Here is a 20,265-nt window from a genome sequence, read left to right on the forward strand (position 1 = left end):
ACTCATAGTATCACATTGCTGTCAAAAAAGGAAGAAAAAATAAAGTAATAAAGTTTTGGAAAGTAATGGTTTAATGGCATTGATGACTCTCCAGAGAAACTAATAGCTCAGAGCTATGATGGAGCTTCATTTATGAGTGATAGTTGCATTGGAGGTGCAGGAAAGAGTGAAAGGAGTGAATGAAAAAACAAATTTTATGTTTTATTATGCCTATCAACTCAACCTCATTGTAGAGTGCTATAAAACACAAAACAAAGAAATTAGAATGTTATTTAGCAATTTCCAAGGATTCTCTACTTTCTTCTCAAAGTCAGTGAAACAAATAGCCATACTGGATAATGCTGTGAAGAAATATATTCCAAAAAATGCTGATACAAGATAGGATTTTAAAATGAGATTTGTGAACACCATATTTAAGTATAAAAAAGAAATAGCTTAGCACCTTGGGATCATTGAGGACTACAATAGCAATGATTCTTCAAAAATCAAGAAAGCATCTCAACTTTTGAAACTTCTCAACAATGACCAAGAGTTTCTCTTTTGGTTTGAGTTATTCAAAAATGTCCCACAACTCTGATGTTTTGTTGAATCAGCTGCAACATAGAGATGCTGACATTATGAAAACTCTTAAGCATATCTCTGATTTCAGGTCAGTGATACAACTAATGAGAACCACTCTTTATTTCTAACAGCATTGGGATAATGGGAATGTAAATCAGGAGATTGTCGGTCCAAAATGTTTCCATTTGGTGGACTCCTGTAGCATTGTTGCAACGGAAGGCTGTGACAATGCTGTGGCTAACATTGTTGAGCGTTTCACATTTGGCAATCACACTTCAGCAGCTATATTGTTCCACCCCAGTTTGTTTCCGAAATGCAAGCTGTTATTCTCTGACAAAAATTTCAGACTACAGTTAAATTATTTGAGTTAAATTGAAAATGAACTGTGGCAGGTGCTGACACTCATATGCAATAGAAATGATTTTCAAACTACAAATGGAGCTTTAACACTTCTACAAGAATAGTTTAGAAACTGTTTCCTGGAATCAGTATGAAACTTCTGTGAATTATTTGTACACCACCAGTGACAACAGCAGAAAGTCAGGGGTCTTTCTTCAAACTGGAGAGGGTAAAGGGTTCCACTGGAAATGCAATAAAAGAAGTGAGACTGGATGCATTAACTAAGTGCTCTATAGAAAAAATACTGTTGTATCTGCATAATTTAATGAGCTTGTAACTGACCACTTTGTTACAAAACTATTAATTAAGGTAAGAACATCATTTTCATTTTATTACATAAATTAATGTCTTGCCAGCAGAAAATATTAAAAACTATATATTTGCATGTAAGTTTTTATATTTTGATATCAGACTAAAAAAAATGTGTTATATGGAGGTTTAAATTACATCACTTGCTAATAAACAAAATGCTATGTTTTCTCTGTTCAAAAAACGTTCTGAAGAGACAAAATGTGACTCGACAGACATGTCACCCCTCTTAGTCTACAGACCACCAGCCATCACTATTTGCAACATATGATTTCCACACATTTCATGTAAAATTTGCACTTTGTATGGTCACTGATTTTATTAATTAGTATTTTTGGTATTATTAGCAGAAACACTACCTAAAAATGCATCACTGATATCCACATGTTCTATGCTTCCAACTTTAAGTTCCAGAACTTCTGAGTACCTTGTGTATATTACCAAATTTTTTTTTTCATTTAGAGAAAGCCATGGCTTAGTCTTTTGCCAATTTTGGGAACATGATAAGGTGGCACAGATCCACACTGTAATTTCAGTCCTACTGTTACCCCCATTTCTACCTCATGACTTCTGAGTCTTCAGTCACTCTAAGATTTGCTAGCTACAGTTAACAGCACATTGCAAATTTTTTTTTTAGGTTCACCATCTATTTTAACTCTTTTTAGCGCCACTTTTAGTGTCATGACTGTCAATGTTTTCACATATTTCTGGTAAAACACTGCTCTTAAGCAATGACAAAAATTTGCTTTGTTTGAAAGAGATGCCTGCACACACTCAGGTCACTAATAATGCTGCTTGCTTCACAAGTAATGGATATTGTAGCTTAGATTAAAGCAACAATGACAGCTTGATGATGATGATTGAATTTAAAAATGCTAAATACATAATACTTTTTCCAAAACTAATAAGTTGACATGTTAACAGTAAAGTGTGTTAATACTTTCTGTGTACAGTTCCACTAATTTTTAAGTTTCACATAACCTGTGAGTGTAAACGTGCCTGGCTGAGGCAGGTAATTTGAAATTGGAAGATGGAATGTTTTAATACAGTTAATACAGAGGGGAGGTGGAGGGGGGGGGGGGGGGGGATTCTCCCCATCTCCTCTGCAAATAACGTACTGAATTTCTGAAATTTAATCCTTTGCTCTTCAGCACCTCTAAGAGCACTGTAGACATCATTTCCATATGTTATCCATCCTGATAACCTGATGATATCCTTCTGCTGCCTTGGGGCACCACTATCCAACCTATGCTGTTCCTCCTCATCAACCCCTCATAGCACCCAGACCCTGCCATGCTGACCTTTTCCACTTGCCACACCCCCAAAACTTCCTACCAACATTCCACAAAGCCCATGAGCCAAAATTATGCCATAGCACAGTTGTTAACCTTTCTGCCAGAATTCTCAGTCTCTCAGAATTTTCAATTCTATCCAAAGGCCCCACCTTGAACCCTGTACTCAAATTTAACCATATTGGAATTGCCAAAGACTATTCTACTTCTGCCAATCCCTCGATCCAAAGCCAACTTAATCCCATCATTTAAAGATGCCTTTCCCAGTTGATACCACCATTGAACTGTGATCCTCCCGCCCTCCCTAGCAACTACTCCCCTGGTCACCTTCCAGGAATTCCTTACTTCCAACTTGGCCTCACCATCCTCTCCAAGTCCTTCCTAAGAACACCAACCTTTCACCGGAAGAAAGGACAGTCAACCAGAGTCACAAAACAGATCCTGACCTAATTATCCTATGTGCACAAGAAGGTTCCACCACTGTTGTTATGAATCACAGTGATTACCTGGTGGAAGGCCTCTGCCAATTTTCCGATTCCTTCACCAGTAAATTCTGCCTTAGTGATGCCGTCCCAGAAGTCCAATCACTGCTTAAAGCCTTGGGTGCTTCCCAGGACCTCTGCCCTGAATCCTCTTCCCCTCCTCAAACCTATGACACCAGGCACACCCAATTTTTACATTCTCCTCAAAACCCCAACCCCAACAACTCTGGACACCCTGTACTAGCTGGTTATTTACCCTCACTGAAAGAATTTCAGCCCTCATTGACCAAAACCTCCAAACAACAGTCCAAAATCAACCCTCCCATGTATGGTGCTTGGCAGAGAGTACCCTGTACCACTACTACTCCTCATTTCCTTTCCTGTTACACTTGGAAATAGAGTAAGGGAAAAATCTAGAAATTTGTGGTAAGTTCCTAAGAGACCAAACTGCTGAGATCATCAGTTCCTAGACTTACACAATACTTAATCTAACTTGAACTAACTTATGCTAAGGATGACACACACACACCCACGCTCAAGGGAGGACTCGAATCTCCGTCGGCTGGAGCTGCGCGAACTGTGGCAAGGTGTGTTAGACTGCGTGGCTACTCCACCCAGCAAGAGTGAGGTAAAAACAACTGTCTATATGCCTCTGTATGAGCTCTTATTTCTTGTATCTTTGTGGTCTGTAAGTACAATGTAAGTTGGCAGCAGTAGAATTGTTGAGTAGTCAGCTTCACATGCTCATTCTCTAAATTTTCTCAATAGTGTTTCTCAAAAAAAAACACACCTTCCCTCCAGAGATTCCCATTTAAGTTCCAGAAGCATCTCCATAACACTTACTTGTTTTCTTGTACCTAATGGTAACAAATCTAGCTGTCCGCCTCTGAATTGCTTTGATGTCTTCCTGTAATCCAACCTGGTACGGATCTCAAACATATCGAGCAGTACTCAAGAACAGGTCGCACCAGCATCCTACATGTGGTCTCCTTTACAGGTGAAACACTCTTTCCTAAAATTACCACCTCAAGATGACTGGGTGTTTGTGCTGTCCTCGTCATTTCATCATCATTCATGAAAGTGGTGAGACTGGACAGAGCAAAGGTTGGGAATTTGTATGGGTGCTGATAACCACGCAGTTAAGCACTCCACAAACCAAACATCACCATCATCCTAAAATTATCCCAATAAACCAAAGTCCCTACCACTGTTCTCACTTGCTTGTTCCATCTCATATTGTTTAGCAGCGTCATGCCCATATATTTAAACAACTTCACTGTGTCAAGCAGGACACCAGCAATACTGTATCCGAACATCACAGATTCGATCTTCCTATTCACCCGCATTAACTTATGTTTTTCCATATTTAGGGCTAGCTGTCATTCATCACACCAACTGGAAACTGGAAACTGACTCTAAGTTGTCTTGTATCTTCTTACAGTCACTCAACTTTGAGACCTTTCCCATACATCATGACATCATCAGCAAACAACCACAGATAGCTGCCCACCCTGTCAGCCAAATCAGTTATGTATATAGAGAACAACAGCAGTCCCATTACACTTTCCTGGGGCACTCCTTATGATACCCTTGTCTCTGATGAACACTCACCATCTAGTCAGCAAACAGATTTCCTGTGCCATGCCCCAACACACCTTCACTCCTCTCACCACCCCCAGGAACCAGTTACAAGGGAGCACCCCTTGATAATCTAGTACCACCCCAGACTGTAACAACTGAACCACATCATTCAGCAGGGCTTCATCTACCATCATCCCCTGAAATGTTGGACATCCTACCCAAGAGCCTTCCCATCACTCCTAAAGAGGTGTTCTATTGCTCACTGAACTTCCTAGTCTATCCATATGCCACTCCCAAACCAACCCCTTGCCATAGGGATAATACACCTGGGAAGGCCCAGGTGCAAGACCTGCCCGATCCTCCCACCCAGCACTTCTTATTGGAACTGGTTATTAATGACTAATTTCATAAGTGAATATATGTATTGTGAAAGTAATATGAATATCCCTAATTCATTAAACAAATGTCTGCAAGCTGCCAGCTGTTATTCTGATTACATATTTTTGTGAAATGAATACTTAACTGAATGAATTTTATTTCATCCTGTAGAATTACATGGTGCACAATAAACATACATGAAATATAGGACATGTCAAAATACAAAAACCTTCATTATCCCATACGTCCTAAGTATTCTATCATCAGTGATTATAATTAACAATATTTACAAATTTAACATGAGCAGTATTCATCAACACTTTAAAATGCCTTTTCTACCAGATAGTCTTTTAGGTTCTTTGAAAACTTGATGTCATGTATGTTGTCACACAGTTATTTAGGCAGACTTCTTTGTTATTTGATAGCTGAGCACTGGGGTCCTTTTTCAAGCATTGTCAGTCAGTGGGGTATGCTTCATATATCATTTTTCCTATGTGTGTTGTGGGTGTGTACACTGTCACTTGTAGTCCACTCTGCACTATCTTTTGTAACATAGTATAGTTTTATATTTGTACAAGGACAAAAAAGTTAAGATGCCTAATCTTTGAAGCAGTTTCTGCATGTTTCAGAAGTCTTTCTTCTTAATATGATACTGACTGTTTTTTTTTTTTTTTTTTTTTTTAAATGTTAACACCCCTTTCATTTCTTGAATGTTTGAATTTTCCCACACTGCCACTCCATTCTGCAGGTATGGCTCAAAGAGTCCATGGTACACTGTGCACAGAAGCTGTTTGTCTGCATACCATGCTAATTGCCTCATTACAAATATGATGGAGGTGAGTTTCTTACAGACAGAATTAATATGTTGTTTCCATTTCAGCTTGTTGTCCACAGTAATACCTAAGAATCTAGTAGATTCTACATTTTCTAGTTCTGAACACTGCAAATAGTCTTTTTTAGTTTTATAACACATCCATTTTCCAGGATTCACTGTGCTGTGGGGTTTGCAGATATGCATGCTCTTCTCTCAAGCTGTGCCACAGTTTGGTGATTGTTCGGTATCATCACATCATTTGCATACAATATTTCCTTCTCTTTCTCTTCAACACCCATGTCATTAACAAACAGATGAAACAGAAATGGCTCCATTACCAATCCCTGCAGCACTCCACATTTCATGGTTTTGGTTTTTGACTGATATGCATCCCCTATTGATATATATTGCTTCATGCTGCATAGGTACAATTCCATCCACTTCCATGCTTGCCCTCAAATACCATAGGTCTCTCAGTATTTCATGGTCAATAGTGTTTAATACTTTGGGGAGATCCAGAAACACTGCAGGTACAACTTGTTTTCATCCAAGTACTGTGTAATATATTCTGTCAGACTGGCAACTGCTGATTCCGTAGATCTACTCTTTCTGAAACTGTACTGAGATGGTATGAGAATGTTGTATTTGTCCAGACAATCAACTAATCTGGTATACATAAGCATTTCCAGGATTTTTGAGAAACCTGACATCAGTGAAACTGGCCTGTAGTTGTTGCGGTCATCCTTATCCCCCTTTTTTGTACACTGGTACCACTCTGCTTAGCTTCAGTTTTTCTGGAAACATTGCACCTTTGAGAGAGCTATTTGCTCCGTCCAGCAATGGTGAGATTATTGACGCACTACTTGCTTTATTATGTGGTTTGATATTTCATCATTACCAGCTGATTTCTTAGACTTCAGTTTCTGTATACAATTTATCTCAGTTCATCTTCTGTGACTGGTTTCAAGAACATGGTTCTGCTTGATTTTTGTGATAACTTAGTAACCTTCTTTTGTGGACTAGTTCTTTCCAATTTTAAGTTCTCTACCACATTCATATAGTTATCATTGAGGATGTTAGCTATTTCTTTACCACCTGTAACCACTGTGTTGTTTATTTTCATTGACCTGACATCTGTTTCTTGTTTGATCCAGCTTTTTCCTGTCTTTCACCATTAATTGCATTCCAAACTGCCTTTGTCTTGTTTCTTGAGTTCATTATGGTAGCATTATCTGCTCTTGATTTTGTCTCTTGTATTACTTTTCTATACTTCTTTTGTAGCATTTCATAATTTTCAACTTCACCCCTCCATCTCAGGTCTTGCAGCTTCCTTCGCAGTTCTGTTATTTCACTGGTAATCCACTTTGTCTGACCCTGCACTTTTTCTTGTCTCTTTATGTTGGGGAATGCTACATTGAAATGGTGTTTAATTGTTGTAATAAGTTAATCATATTTTTCATTTACATTCTGCACTTCTAGGGCTTCATTCCACATTTCCCTGGTTAATATTGTTCTAAAGACGTTAATATTTTGTTCTCTAATATTCCTGATTTCTTTGGTTGTTTGTTTTGGTTCAGATATTATGTCTTTACTTCTACAGAAACAGATCAGCTGCCCATAATGATCAGATATTTCTGTTTGGACTAAACAGACTCATAGTTAGACCTATCAATATTAATAATTATGTTGTCAATACCGGTCTGACTTTTAGAAGCTGGTGGAGATATTGTTGCCTCCATACTGTATTGTATTAACAATTCTTCAAAATCTTGTCTTGGTGTTGATTCTTTTCTCATGTCAATATTGAAGTCTCCACATATAATGATGTTTTTCTTCATATTCATTCTTAGTAAGCTGGCCATTTTTTTCAGAAAGATGCTAATCTTGCCACTTGGTGATGAATTACCCCAAAATATGATGCCACATGAAAGCAGTGAATGAAAACAGGTATAGTAGACAAATTTTCTAATGTGTTTTTCACCAAAATTTGCAGTAACAATAAAAGCATAAGTAGCTTAACTCAAACATTTCAGCAGATCATTAATGTGTTTCTACCAATTCATTTTCTCGTCAGTGCACAGAAATTTTGAATATTCTGCCAAAGGAACAGACTTCTGCCAGTGCACAGAAATTTTGAATACTCTGCTTTATGAACAAACTTCTATTCAGAGTTTATATTTATCAATGATATTACACAATTTAGAACTGTATATACAGTGTTTCCTCAAAATTTAGTGAGAGTCCATTTGTGAAGGATCACTTAATTTTCTGAAAGACATTATTTACAATTGCCTCAGCTAATTCTTGTTTGTTGAGTATGATTAATATACTTGAAAAGTCAGCAAAAAGTCTAATTGTTGCAAGCTTTCCCAAAAATTTGAAATTGTTAAATCATTAATTGAATGCACTATTTCGGAGGAATGTTTTGCATTACTGTATGGAGCTATGTTATATTCTGTAACCAACCTCGCATTATGATCAGAAAGACCATTCTAACAGGAAAATTTATCCTTACAAATCATTCTCTGCTCTCAAAATTATCCTAGCCTCAACCGACGATAATATATTGACCCCACAGTCTACCTCCAACAGTCTCTGCCCACTCTGTCATATCATCTCCTCCCAGTTCACATCCTGTCACCCTCACTGTGCACCACTCTCTACTAACAAACACACTGGTATTTTCCCATTCTTTGGTCCTCTCCTTTTACCATTCCATTGCCCCCCCCCCCCTTTCTCTCCCCACAGCCTCTCAACACTGTGCCTGGCAGCCTTGTCCTGCTGCCATCCAGTCCCTCCATGCACTTTGATAGCACTCTTCTCTCCTCCTATCCATAGCCTGCTATACATCTCCCTTCCCCATTGCACTCCAGATTGCTGCTTCCATTCAGCGCAAGAGCTGCATTGTGCTGCAGCAGTCAGAATAATTGTCATGTGTGTGTGAGGTGTGGCTAGTTGTGTGAATGTGAGTGTTTTCTTTTCTTTTCTGAAGGAGACTTCGGACAAAAACTCATTGTGTAAGAGTCCCTTTGTTGTGCCTGTCTGCAGCTCAATGTGTCATCTTTACGGTGAGTAGCAATCTGTCCCTTCAAAGTAATGTCAAGTTTTAATACTGCACTATGGAAGTACTGCATTCATAAGCAACATAGGAACATAAGTTCTTTCAAGTACACAGAATTGACAATTTACCCCTTTTTTTCAGATCTTGTGTAGGCTAAGAGGAATACGCAAGAGCTATTCCCTATGGCTGAGGATTGTTGATGGAAGTCAAGTGACTTTCTTCTCCTTTGGCGGTGAGGTTTCAAAAAATCTTTTCTAATTTTTACATATTTTATCCCAAGCTTCAACCAAAAATTTGTTTGAATGGTCAGATGTGGAACACTTGCACAGAATTGGCATACTCCATATTTCTGCAGTCAGACTCTCTATCTCAAATACAGTCTCTGTTCTCTCCATTGTCAGACATTGAATAGTTTCATTATATATTAATAATCACCAGTGGCCAGTAGGCAGAAACATTACAGATGCTGATTTGTCAGCACACCAAAACTGAAACCAAAGAGTGAGCATCAGTTGTGCTCATGCCTGGCTGCAAGTGGCTTACTGCTGCAGTAGGTATTTGAGAAGCTATATGGTGCCTAAATTGGCTCATGTAAATTGAATTGCTTCATCTTGCTTTACCTGGATGCACAGCTTCCCATGGAAAATGGCTCTCAGTCTGCTCTTTTAATACATGAGAAGTTTCACTAAAAATATAACCAAATTTATACCACCACTTTTCTTCTGTTTTCAAGATGTACCAGATGCTGTTAAAACCCAGTGTTCCATTAAAACTCATTGTTATAGCTCCTTAGTAAAAATTAATCACATTGCAAAGTATTTGGTGCTTGGAAACAATCACACAGAAACTTTACATTGATATCTTGAGCCACTTAAAAGATACTAGTTGCATAACGTTATATAACAAACACTGTGTATCAACAGAATTAATTAATTAATATTAATAAACATTTCACACCAGTTTCCATAAATAATATTTCATAACTTTAGAGAGCATTATACAAATTGAGAGGGGGAAAAAAATCAAACTGAAGCTGTGTTATCTGGAAAGTTCGAACACTTAAGACAGATTGGATTGGTTAGAATACAACAGTACTTTACTATAGTTCAATTAAAATTACTAGATAGTTGGCACTTCATGTGTTGTAGCTGGTTCCTCCAATCAGAGTGCTCACCATCATGCTTGAACCATTTGCTATTGTCAAACTGCTGTAACAATTGGTTCATTTCCATTATTCGAGAGAGAGACAGAGAGAGAGAGATTGGCTTACAATAGATAAGCTTCACATGACATTGCATGAAGCGTGACCGGGAAATGGAGACATGGATACAACTGCCTTTTCTAGTGTAATGGCATATTGTAGTGGTTATCGCATGAACCTAACATGTATAAGATTTACAGTTTAAATCTCATCCAATGTTCTGAATTCTTTTATATATGTAAAGTTAATCAAAAGACTCATTATCATGTTTATTCATTTATTTTGTTAAATTTTCTTTTTATATTTCTAATACTTTGCTACGTCATTTCCATCATAATATTGACTTGTTTTATTTACTCTTATTTTTCTTCCTATCATTCTTTTTTCATTTGGGATCTATCGGTTGGTAAGGTGGCATCCCATGTAGCCAGTGAGAGGATAATTTCAGGTAACCATTAACAGTGAGATATTACAGTTTGCTTTTACTGTTGACCTTGAAATGTTGCTGTTGATGATGGCTATGCAAACAAATGTATTATGAAATTTTTCTGTCTGGATTTTGCTGATAGAGGTTAGCTTTAAATGCCATAAACAAAGTGATCATGATTTCAATTCTGCCACAGATTGTTGATCATTTTCTCAGACATTGCACATCATGATGTTAGGTTAGGACATGAATTTAAATTCAGGGCTACAGTATGTATCATCTGCCATGGTTCAGTCATTAGTCACTTAAAAATCAGCTGTTGACAGAGCATTTCCCATTTCTGTCATACTTTGCGGTGGCCATGTCCGACATTGCTGCATATCACACATTAACTGTGTATGTGAAGTGACCCACTGTGTTTGTTGTCCATAATCGAGTGGTGCTAGCAGCAGGTCTGCCAAGACTGCAGCAGCAAGTGACAGAAATCAACTGTCAAGTAATTTTAATCAGACTGATGTCATATAAACATATGTATATAACAACAACAATGACAACAAAGGATGATGATGAATAGTAACACACAACTGTAATTTTATTGCAACATTCTGAAACACTTACTACACCAATTGCCTCTAGTGAAAAAAGCACAGTTCCAAAAAACAGAGGCAAATCCTTGAGAGGCCCAAATGGTTTTCTGTCCAAAAGGCTAGGAGAACTGTTCAACAAGTAGTAGAATGTGATACAAAAGCCAATTAAAGTCAAGATATTGGCTAAAGTTGTAAATGGTGCCAGCAGCTTCAAATTGTGCACCATATTTATTATTATCAGTGGCATGAGCAAAATTAACATGTATATCCTGAGATCCAACCCATAAGAGTACTGGTCCACTACCTGTAACATTTATTGCACTCTATGATATAATTGGTTAGTGACATATTATAAAATCATTGTTTAGATAAGATACATATGAAAATTCTTAGTTATTGCAGTGTTTTAATAGTACAAACACATAGATTTTGTACACATAAATTCTAGCTTGGGAACTTAGTACATAAATATAATGTGATATATAATGTCAACAAGTAGTCAGAACAGAGTCAGTTAAGTCTGTTTACATAGTTAATGAAACTGGTATTTATGTGTGCTTGTTTCTACTTACGGCTTTGATGTGGCTGCTGACAAATACCACATACACACAACAGCTTCCAATCTGTAAGATTACTTGGAAGATATTCACAATATGCCTGAAATAAGTTTGCAAAATCATAAATGACTGCAATACTTCAACTCAGTTCTACATAAAGAAAAGACAGGTTACTCATAATTTTAGAAATTACGTACCTGTGGATGCATAGCATTGAACCTATAGCCTCAGTTAGAATTTATGCTTTCCAATGTTGTCACAGGAAAGGAACAATGAAATACTTTTTCATTCTAGACATACAATTAATTTTCATTCCAACAGTGGAGACATTCTGATGTACCTCCACTCATGATGGACGCGACCTGTATTTCATTGTTTGTTATGTGTTTCTCTACAAAGTACTACATTCTGTATATAATGTTTGTTCTTGCTACAGGAAACTTGGTGATGAGTGAGAGTTATATTTTCTCTATATGTTAGTGTCAGTGCTACATCACCTGACAAACATCTCAATGGAAGAATTACTCCAACATCTCACTGTCCAGCAGTGAACTTTTTGCAGAACAACAGCAGGATCTCACCACCCTTCTAAATCAAGTGGCAACTGTCTGTACGTGGCAGGCTACTCTCCCATCAGCACACTCATCACCTTTCCTGGTACACAAAGAATCAGCTGAAGATTGAGACTCCTATGAGGCAATATTTCCAGGTTTTTCATGTCGGCAGGGCATACCTCTATAGGTCTTTCCTTCCTGGCTTTCACCATGCCTTGATCAATTGCGCCTTTGCAAGAACTCGTCACCTTATCATTTGATGAAATATGGAAGCCTTTCTGAACCTGTTACTGTGACAGAACACATCATTGCAACCATGTATAATTTACAGTTGTCAGAATGTGCAAACCAATCTTACAGTCACTGGGCTGCAGAATTATATGGGTTAACGCATTGTTGTAAATTTGTTACTAGAAGCCATCATGAATCCTATGGTGATCTCATGGTGAGAGATGTTATTATTCTTCTGGCTCTGGATAGGGAAGTCTGCACACTTCATAAAGTGTGAGAATCCGACACTTCTGGATGTGCTCAATTAGCACAGTTCTGTGAAATGTCGCAGGCCACAGGCGATCAGATTGCTGCATGGTGGGGGGGGGGGGGGGGGGAAGTAAATGGGAAGTTGCTCAGTCAAACCTTGTTAGGCATGTTGCAAGTATTCAGGATGATGGGGAAGCTGTCACAGTGGTGCAATGTTCGACTCAGCATTGCATGGGGCAGAGTCGGTTATGGCCACCGTAGCAACAGGCCATGTCACAGCAGTGGCTCTGCCCCCCTTCCACCTTGCTCATACTTCTTTGTCCAATATGAGAATACTGTGTGCCCCAAAGCACTGGGCTGTTTGCAACAAGTATAAAAAGAAAGGCCACATTGCATTGGTGAGTAACTCTTCTTCCAATGTGGCGGACACAGTAGTATCGATGGACATAAACTGTGTCTCTACAATGACTGTTTCTCAGAAGAAATTTCTTAGACTAGTGTGTGTTTAATAAACTGCTGAAAATGCAAGAGGACACAAGCAATGCAGTGACTTCAATAAATGCACAAATATATGTGCACTTGGACTCCCCTCCCCTCACACAGGTACATGGAAGTTTGTTAGCTACAATAAACAGCAGATTCCAATCATAAGTCAGTTCTCTGCTCCTGTCTCTTACAAATCTGTTGTTCACCCACTCATCTTCCTGTTGTGGATCATTCCCACACCACCAATGTGTTTGGGTTAGATATGTTTACCAGTTTCAATTTCTCCATTGCCGATGAGGTGCATTTAGTGTCAGATCAAATTCTGTATCAGCAGCTGGAGTTCCTCTACTCTGGAGTTTCATTTCTGTTTTCCCTTCTGCTTGGTTGTGCTGCTTGTTTTCAGGCCCACATTACCATGAAAGACTCCACCCACCCTCTTTTTTTTTCCATGCATGGCAGGTGCCTGTCACATTGCATGACTCTGTCAAGGCCAAGTAAGGCCATTTGACATTGCCTGATGTCATTTGGCCTATTTCTTCCACTGCATGGTCTACACCACTGTGCATTGTTAAGAAACTGATGGTTAAGCTTTTCCTCTGTGGCGACTTCAGTGTCATGATTTTTGCACTGTCTGTAATAGATACATACCCCTTGCCCCACCCTATGAGTTGCTCAAAAAATTGTCAGTCAGTTACCACTTTCCAAGATCGTTTTGTCAGAAGCATAACTCCAGCTCCCCTTGGATATGGCCTCTAGGCACTTTCTCACTGTCAATACACCTTTCAGCCTATGCCAATATCAATGCTTGCCTTTTGGCATTGATAGTGTGATCACAATTTTTCAACATATTTTTAGAATGGCTAACAACCTCTGAAAGAAGGTTATGTATGTGGAAGAGGTGTGGAGACACTGGAAGGTCTCAGATAGATTATATGATGGTACGACAGAGATTTAGGAACCAGATTTTAAATTGCAAGACATTTCCGGGGATAGATGTGGACTCTGACCATGATTTATTGGTTATGAACTGTAGATTAAAACTGCAAAAAGGTAGGAATTTAAGAAGATGGAACCAGGATAAACTGCAAGAGCCAGAGGTTGTAGAGAGTCTCAGTGAGAGCATTAGGGAACGATTGACAAGAACAGGGGAAAGAAATACAATAGAAGGAGAAGATGTATGAGACAGGTGAAATATACTCAGACTTCAAAAAGAATATAATAATTCCACTCACAAGGAAAGAAGGTGTTGACTGGTGTGGAAAAAAAAAACCTTCAAATGTGTGTGAAATCTTATGGGACTTAACTGCTAAGGTCATCAGTCCCTAAGCTTACACACTACTTAACGTAAATTATCCTAAAGACAAACACACATACCCATGCCCAAGGGAGGTCTCGAACCTCCGCTGGGACCAGCCACACAGTCCATGACTGGAGCACCTGAGACCACTCAGCTAATCCCGCAGGGTGAAAACTATCAAACTATCAGTTTAATAAGTCACAGTTGCAAAATAATAACACAAATACTTTGCAGATGAATGGAAAAACTAGTAGAAGCCAGCCTCAGGGAAGATCAGTTTGGATTCCATAGGATTGTTGGAACACATGGGCAATACTGGTCCCAAGACTTATCTTAGAAGATAGGTTAAGGAAAAGCACACCTATCTTTCTAGCAGTTGTGGACTTAGAGACAGCTTTTGATAATACTGACTGGAACACTATCTTTCAAATTATGAAGCTGGTATGGGTAAAATACGGGGAGCAAAAAGGCTATTTACAATTTGTACAAAAACCAAATGGCAGTTATAAGAGTCAAGGGCATGGAAGGAAGCACTGATTGAGAAGGGAGTGAGACAGGTTTGTAATCTATCCCTGAAGTTATTCAATCTGTATATTGAGCAAGCAGTAAAGGAAACAAACGAAAAATTTGGAATAGAAATTAAAATCCACGGAGAAGAAACAAAAACTTCAAGGTTTGCCAATAACATTGTAATTCTATCAGAGACAGCAAAGGACCTGGAAGAGCAGTTGAATGGAATGGACAGTTTCTTGAAAGAAGGATATAAGATGAACATCAACAAAAGCAAAATGAGGATAATGGAATGTAGCCAAATTAAACTAGGTGATTCTTAGGGAATTAGATTTCCTAATGAGCCATTTAAAGTAGTAAATGAGTTTTGCTATCTGGGAGCAAAATGACTGATTATGGTTGGAGTGGAGAGGATATAAAATGTTGACTGGCTAAGGCAAGGAAAGCATTTCTGAAGAAGAGAAGTTTGTTAACATCGAGTATAGATTTAAGTGTCAGGAAGTTCTTTCTGAAAGTATTTGTATGGTCTATAGCTTTGTATGGAAGTGAACCATGTACAATAAATAATTTAGACAAGAAGAAAATAGAAGCTTTCAAAATGTGGTGCTACAGAAGAATGCTGAAGATTAGATGGGGGAGATCATGTACTAATGAGGAGATACTGAATAGAATTGAGGAAAAGAGGAATTTGTGGCACAACTTGACTAGAAGAATGGATCAGTTGGTAGTACATGTTCTGAGGCATCAAGGGATCACTAGTTTAGTATTGGACAGCATGTGGAGGGTAAAGATGATAGAGGTAGACCAAGAGATGAATACACTAAGCAGATTCAGAAGGATGTAGGCTGCAGTAGTTACTTGGAGATGAAGAGACTTACACAGGATACAGTGGCATGGAGAGCTGCGTCAGACCAGTCTCTGGACTGAAGACCACAACAACAACAACAACAATCACCTCTGTGCTTGGCTGCATCAGTTATCTTGATAATATCATTGTTTTGGATTCTACCATCAAAGACCACCTTAGAAATCTCTGATCATTGCTTTCTGTTTTGCAATCTGTGGGTCTCAGGTGCAATCTTGCCAAATCTTAATTTTTTCAGTCTTCAATTGAGTTCCTAGGTTTTGACATTTCTCACACAGGAGTCAAGCCAATGCATCACCATGTTGATGCAACAGTGGCTTTGCAATGGCCAAACTCCATTAAGGAACTGCAGGTATTTCTAGGTAATGTTGCAGATTACTGTAAGTTTTTACCTGACATATCCACTGTTGCTCAACCACTGCACGTGCTTTTGTGTAAAGATGTGCCTTCTTTCTGGCCCCAGCTTGTGACCAAGCATTTGATTTGCTTTAATGTAAGTTTCAATCTATCCTGTGTGTGCTACATATGCTTCCCAGCATGGTCTTGGTGCGGTGGTGGCACGCTAATATGCAGATAGGTGTGAACGACCCATTGCTTATGCTTCTAATACATTAACTCCCACTCAGCAGTGGTATTCTCAGACTGAAAAGGAGACTTTAGCAATTGTGTCCACCATCAAGAAATTTCATGCTTCTTGTATGGTTCTAAGGTCCATTTAATCATAATCACAAGCTGTTGGTTGCTCTTTTTCACTCTTCAGCTTCTGTGATGGACAATGCAGCATATCTTTAGCACCAGTGGGCTCTCTTCCTCTCCTGTTATCATTATCAGACCCATTACTAGCCAATCGAGCAACATGCCAATACCAATGCCTTATCTTGTCTTCCAATCAGGCCAGAACTGGCACTCAATCATGTGAGTAGCTTTGTTTTTCTTTGATATTGGGAACCAGAAAGTGGTTGATAGTTTTCCCATCTGTAGTACCATGATAGCATTCACCATTATCATAGATCCAGTACTTAGTCAGGTCCACTCTTTTGTGCAGCATGCTTGGCAAGGAAAACTTCTGCCCATGCCTTGGATCCCTTGTTTAATTACTACTCCATCCGGCACCACCTCCCTGTGTTTGACGGGGTTCTTTTGATGGCTACAGAGGACGCTGCTCCCTGGGTTGTGATTCCCACTTCCTTATACTGTTGTGTATACTGACTTCTGCAGGTCAGTCATTGAGGGACCTCTCACACCAGAGCTTTGGCCCCCCAGCATGGGTATTGGCCAGGCATAGATGGCAACATTATGTGGCTTATCACCACTTGCATTTACTGTGTTCAGCAATAGGTGGCCAATACTAGTCTTTTCCCCCTGGCCAATGCCGCAGTGCCAGTGGGTGTGTGTACCTGTTAATTTTGCTGAGTCCTTGCTAAATCAGTATTGGTTCAACATAGTCGATGCTTATTCCAAGTTTCCCTAGTGGTGTGACGTCTGTCCACATCCATGGCAGCCTCTGTTTTGGTCCTGCTTAAGATTTTTGCAATTGAGGGACTTCCAAATACTGTTTTCAGAGATAACGACCCCCAGTTTGCTTCTTGAGAATTTGCATCTTTTTATCAGGCTGGTGGTGTTCAACACCTCACAGCTCCCCCATTTCACTCTCAGTCTAATGTAAAGCTGGATGCATGGTTCAGGTGTTTAAAACTCAGATGCAGAAGTACGCATGTGGCACTTCTCCTGAAGCTGCTTTAGACTGTTTTTTGAGTTCATACCATTTCACTGTGGTTGGGGCAGAAGCCTGGCAAAGCTGCTATATAGATGCCAACCACAGACCCTCCTTCACCTGCAGCATCTGACGCCTTGCCTGAGGGCATCACCAGCTCTGCGGCAGTTCTGGCTGGGTGCACGTCTGCACTTGTGTTTTCAGGTGTCAGCTGAACTGGGCTCTTGTTGTCTTCAAGTGTTGCCAGCCCCAGCACCTGTGCATCATCCACACTTCTGAAGGGCAGACATCCCATCACTTCAACCAGCTGCGGCCTCACATGGTGGGGTCCATTCCAGAGGACCCACTGCCTCCTCCATCCATGCTGCCATAGACGCCTGTTCCCATATCACAGCCAGTCCAGTTCGTGTTGCAGCAGGGGCTGCTACCTGACAGATCACTGTCTTGGGTTGCCTGACTTCACCCCCACTCTTTGACTGCCATTGTTGGTGTACACCCCCTGCACCCGGCATCACAGCTGCTGCCACTTCTGCTGCTGAGCCCTGTGTGGCCATCATATCCAATGCCCCTGCTGGGACCTCCAGTGCTGACTGATGATATTGATAAGAATGTCACTGTGGAGACACCCTCACCAGCTTTGCCCTATGGCCTTTCATGAGAGGGGGATGTGCATCAACCTGTTCCCTCATCACTTCTGCCCCTGCTCACCAGTGGCTCCCCACCACATGCTGCAGCAATCACTGTCATCACCAGGTGATGAAATGGACATCAGCACCATCATTGGTGTTTTCTGTGCCTCATAATCTCAGTCCCTTGCAAGATCAGTGGCCCCCCTTTTTTTAATGGTACCAGTGTATTTTCTGTAGCAGCACTTTTTTTCTCTACCATGTCTTTTTCTATGCCTAGTGTTTTTATGTGTGTATGTAGTTTTCCCACCCCCTAGAAGGAAGGGGTGATCTACCTTCACTCATGATGCTTGCGATTTCAGGTTTTGCCCATCCATACAGTTCACAGGCCTGCTTGTATAGACCATTTGGATTGGCCCCTGGTGTGCTCTGGTGAGCCGCCAAAGAAATAATATTATTTAATCAACCACAAATGACTGCTCAGCCTATTCTGTACTCTGTGTTACTGTTGCGCAGTCAGTTTGTTTGGTGCTATGCACAACCTGTGCTTCACTGTATCTTAAGTGTTGCTCTGTAAAGTAATATGTTCCATAAATTGTGTATGTTCTTGCTGTAGCACATTCATGATGTTAGTTTACTATATAGTGTAACTTAATGTTCCTTACATCTTCCAGGTGCTGTATTTTGAGACTTCATGATATTGTCAACTTTGGCATTAAATTCACATTGAAGTTTATAGACAGACATATCTTACCATAAGAAAGTTAACAGTCTCAAGATATTGAAAATTTGACATTTATTACAATAATGCACAGAATAAGAAAAACAGCAACCATTCACCATATCAGATATCTGTTTGCTCTGGCATTAGGTCAAATGGGAAATAAGATAATTTCCTAATGTTATCAGTATCAGGTTTTAGTGCTAAAAACTCAAGAACATGAGTGAAAAGATGAGTGTTTTAGAGTCACAGCATGGGAGTGGGCCTTATTCAAGGCTTATCCCATATGATATTACAAGGAGAATCTCCCACTATACCCACCAAACACTTACTTTAGAACAAAGTCTCTTATTAATTGGTAACAAAAATATTAGTGAATTGTTCCTGATGTCATTACCAGAATAAATTCCAGGAATGGCATTAGGAATGATTAATTAAATCTTGTATGAGTGGTGAGACCAGTTTGTAGTTGGCATAGTGACACCACAATTCCAGGATGTGCTCAATTAACTCCACTGTGTAACAGTGATCCAGTTTATTGAGTGCTGTGGTGGCCTGCCATTCCACATGTGAAGTTGGATCTATATTCTTGTGTGGTCCACAGCAGATGCACCTCAGTATGAACTTCATGCCAGTCTGACACCCAAGGGGGAGATCAATGCAGGCAGTGTTATGGAGGAAGCTGGGAATTATATCATAGAACTTTCAGTTGCACCATAGCTGGCCTGACTCCTCTGAAACAGTTTATAATAAGGCTCCATTGTTTGTGATGTGTAATTTGCATGACACTAGTGACTGGGGGGCTGCATAAACTGTTCCTGCACAAGTTGTTGCTTGTATTGGTCTGGGAGCCATAGTATGCCTGTCTCTTCTAGAAGACTGTTGATGTGGCTCTGGCAACATGTTCCTGTTGCCAAGGGCACACCACTTTGATGAATATGATCAAGAAAACCTAACATCAAAAGGGGTGTGCTGATTAGTTTGCTGTGCTTCCCAAACAACTTGGTAAAGAAAAAGGAAAAACAATAAAAGCAACTTAAAAAACCAGATAATTTTTTGTGAAATGATTAGCCTAAGAGTAAAAAATAAAACAGATTAGAGAAACATTTGGCTCATCTTTGAATGATGCTCAAAATCATGTACAGCAATTTGAGCACTGAAACAAACATGTGGTTGACATAGCTTTGCAAAACCAAGTATTTAAATGTATATAATCATAAATAAATAACAGTAGTAATTGGAATAATCACACATTAGTTAAGAAGAATTTGCAGTTCTACTGGAACTGCTGTCTGATTGTTTTTTGTATTTCTTGTTTTAACTGGGAAAAGTAAATAAGCAAGAAAAATTCTATTGACAGCAC

At 39.4% G+C, this 20,265-nt stretch overlaps 1 protein-coding gene across 1 annotated transcript in view; it reads right to left on the reverse strand.

Annotated features, from left to right (window-relative positions):
* Window positions 1-20,265, reverse strand: part of LOC124795379 (proton-coupled amino acid transporter-like protein CG1139) — a 99,241-nt gene that overhangs the window by 30,361 nt on the left and 48,615 nt on the right. Inside the window, exons 4-5 of the mRNA XM_047259390.1 lie at window positions 11,665-11,749; window positions 11,124-11,396 (exon numbers count right to left, since the gene is read on the reverse strand). Of these exons, the coding sequence (XP_047115346.1) occupies window positions 11,124-11,396; window positions 11,665-11,749 (358 nt within the window). The remainder of the gene's footprint in view (window positions 1-11,123; window positions 11,397-11,664; window positions 11,750-20,265) is intronic.

The sequence above is a fragment of the Schistocerca piceifrons genome, chromosome 4 (assembly GCF_021461385.2).
Source record: "Schistocerca piceifrons isolate TAMUIC-IGC-003096 chromosome 4, iqSchPice1.1, whole genome shotgun sequence".
NCBI lineage: Eukaryota > Metazoa > Arthropoda > Insecta > Orthoptera > Acrididae > Schistocerca > Schistocerca piceifrons.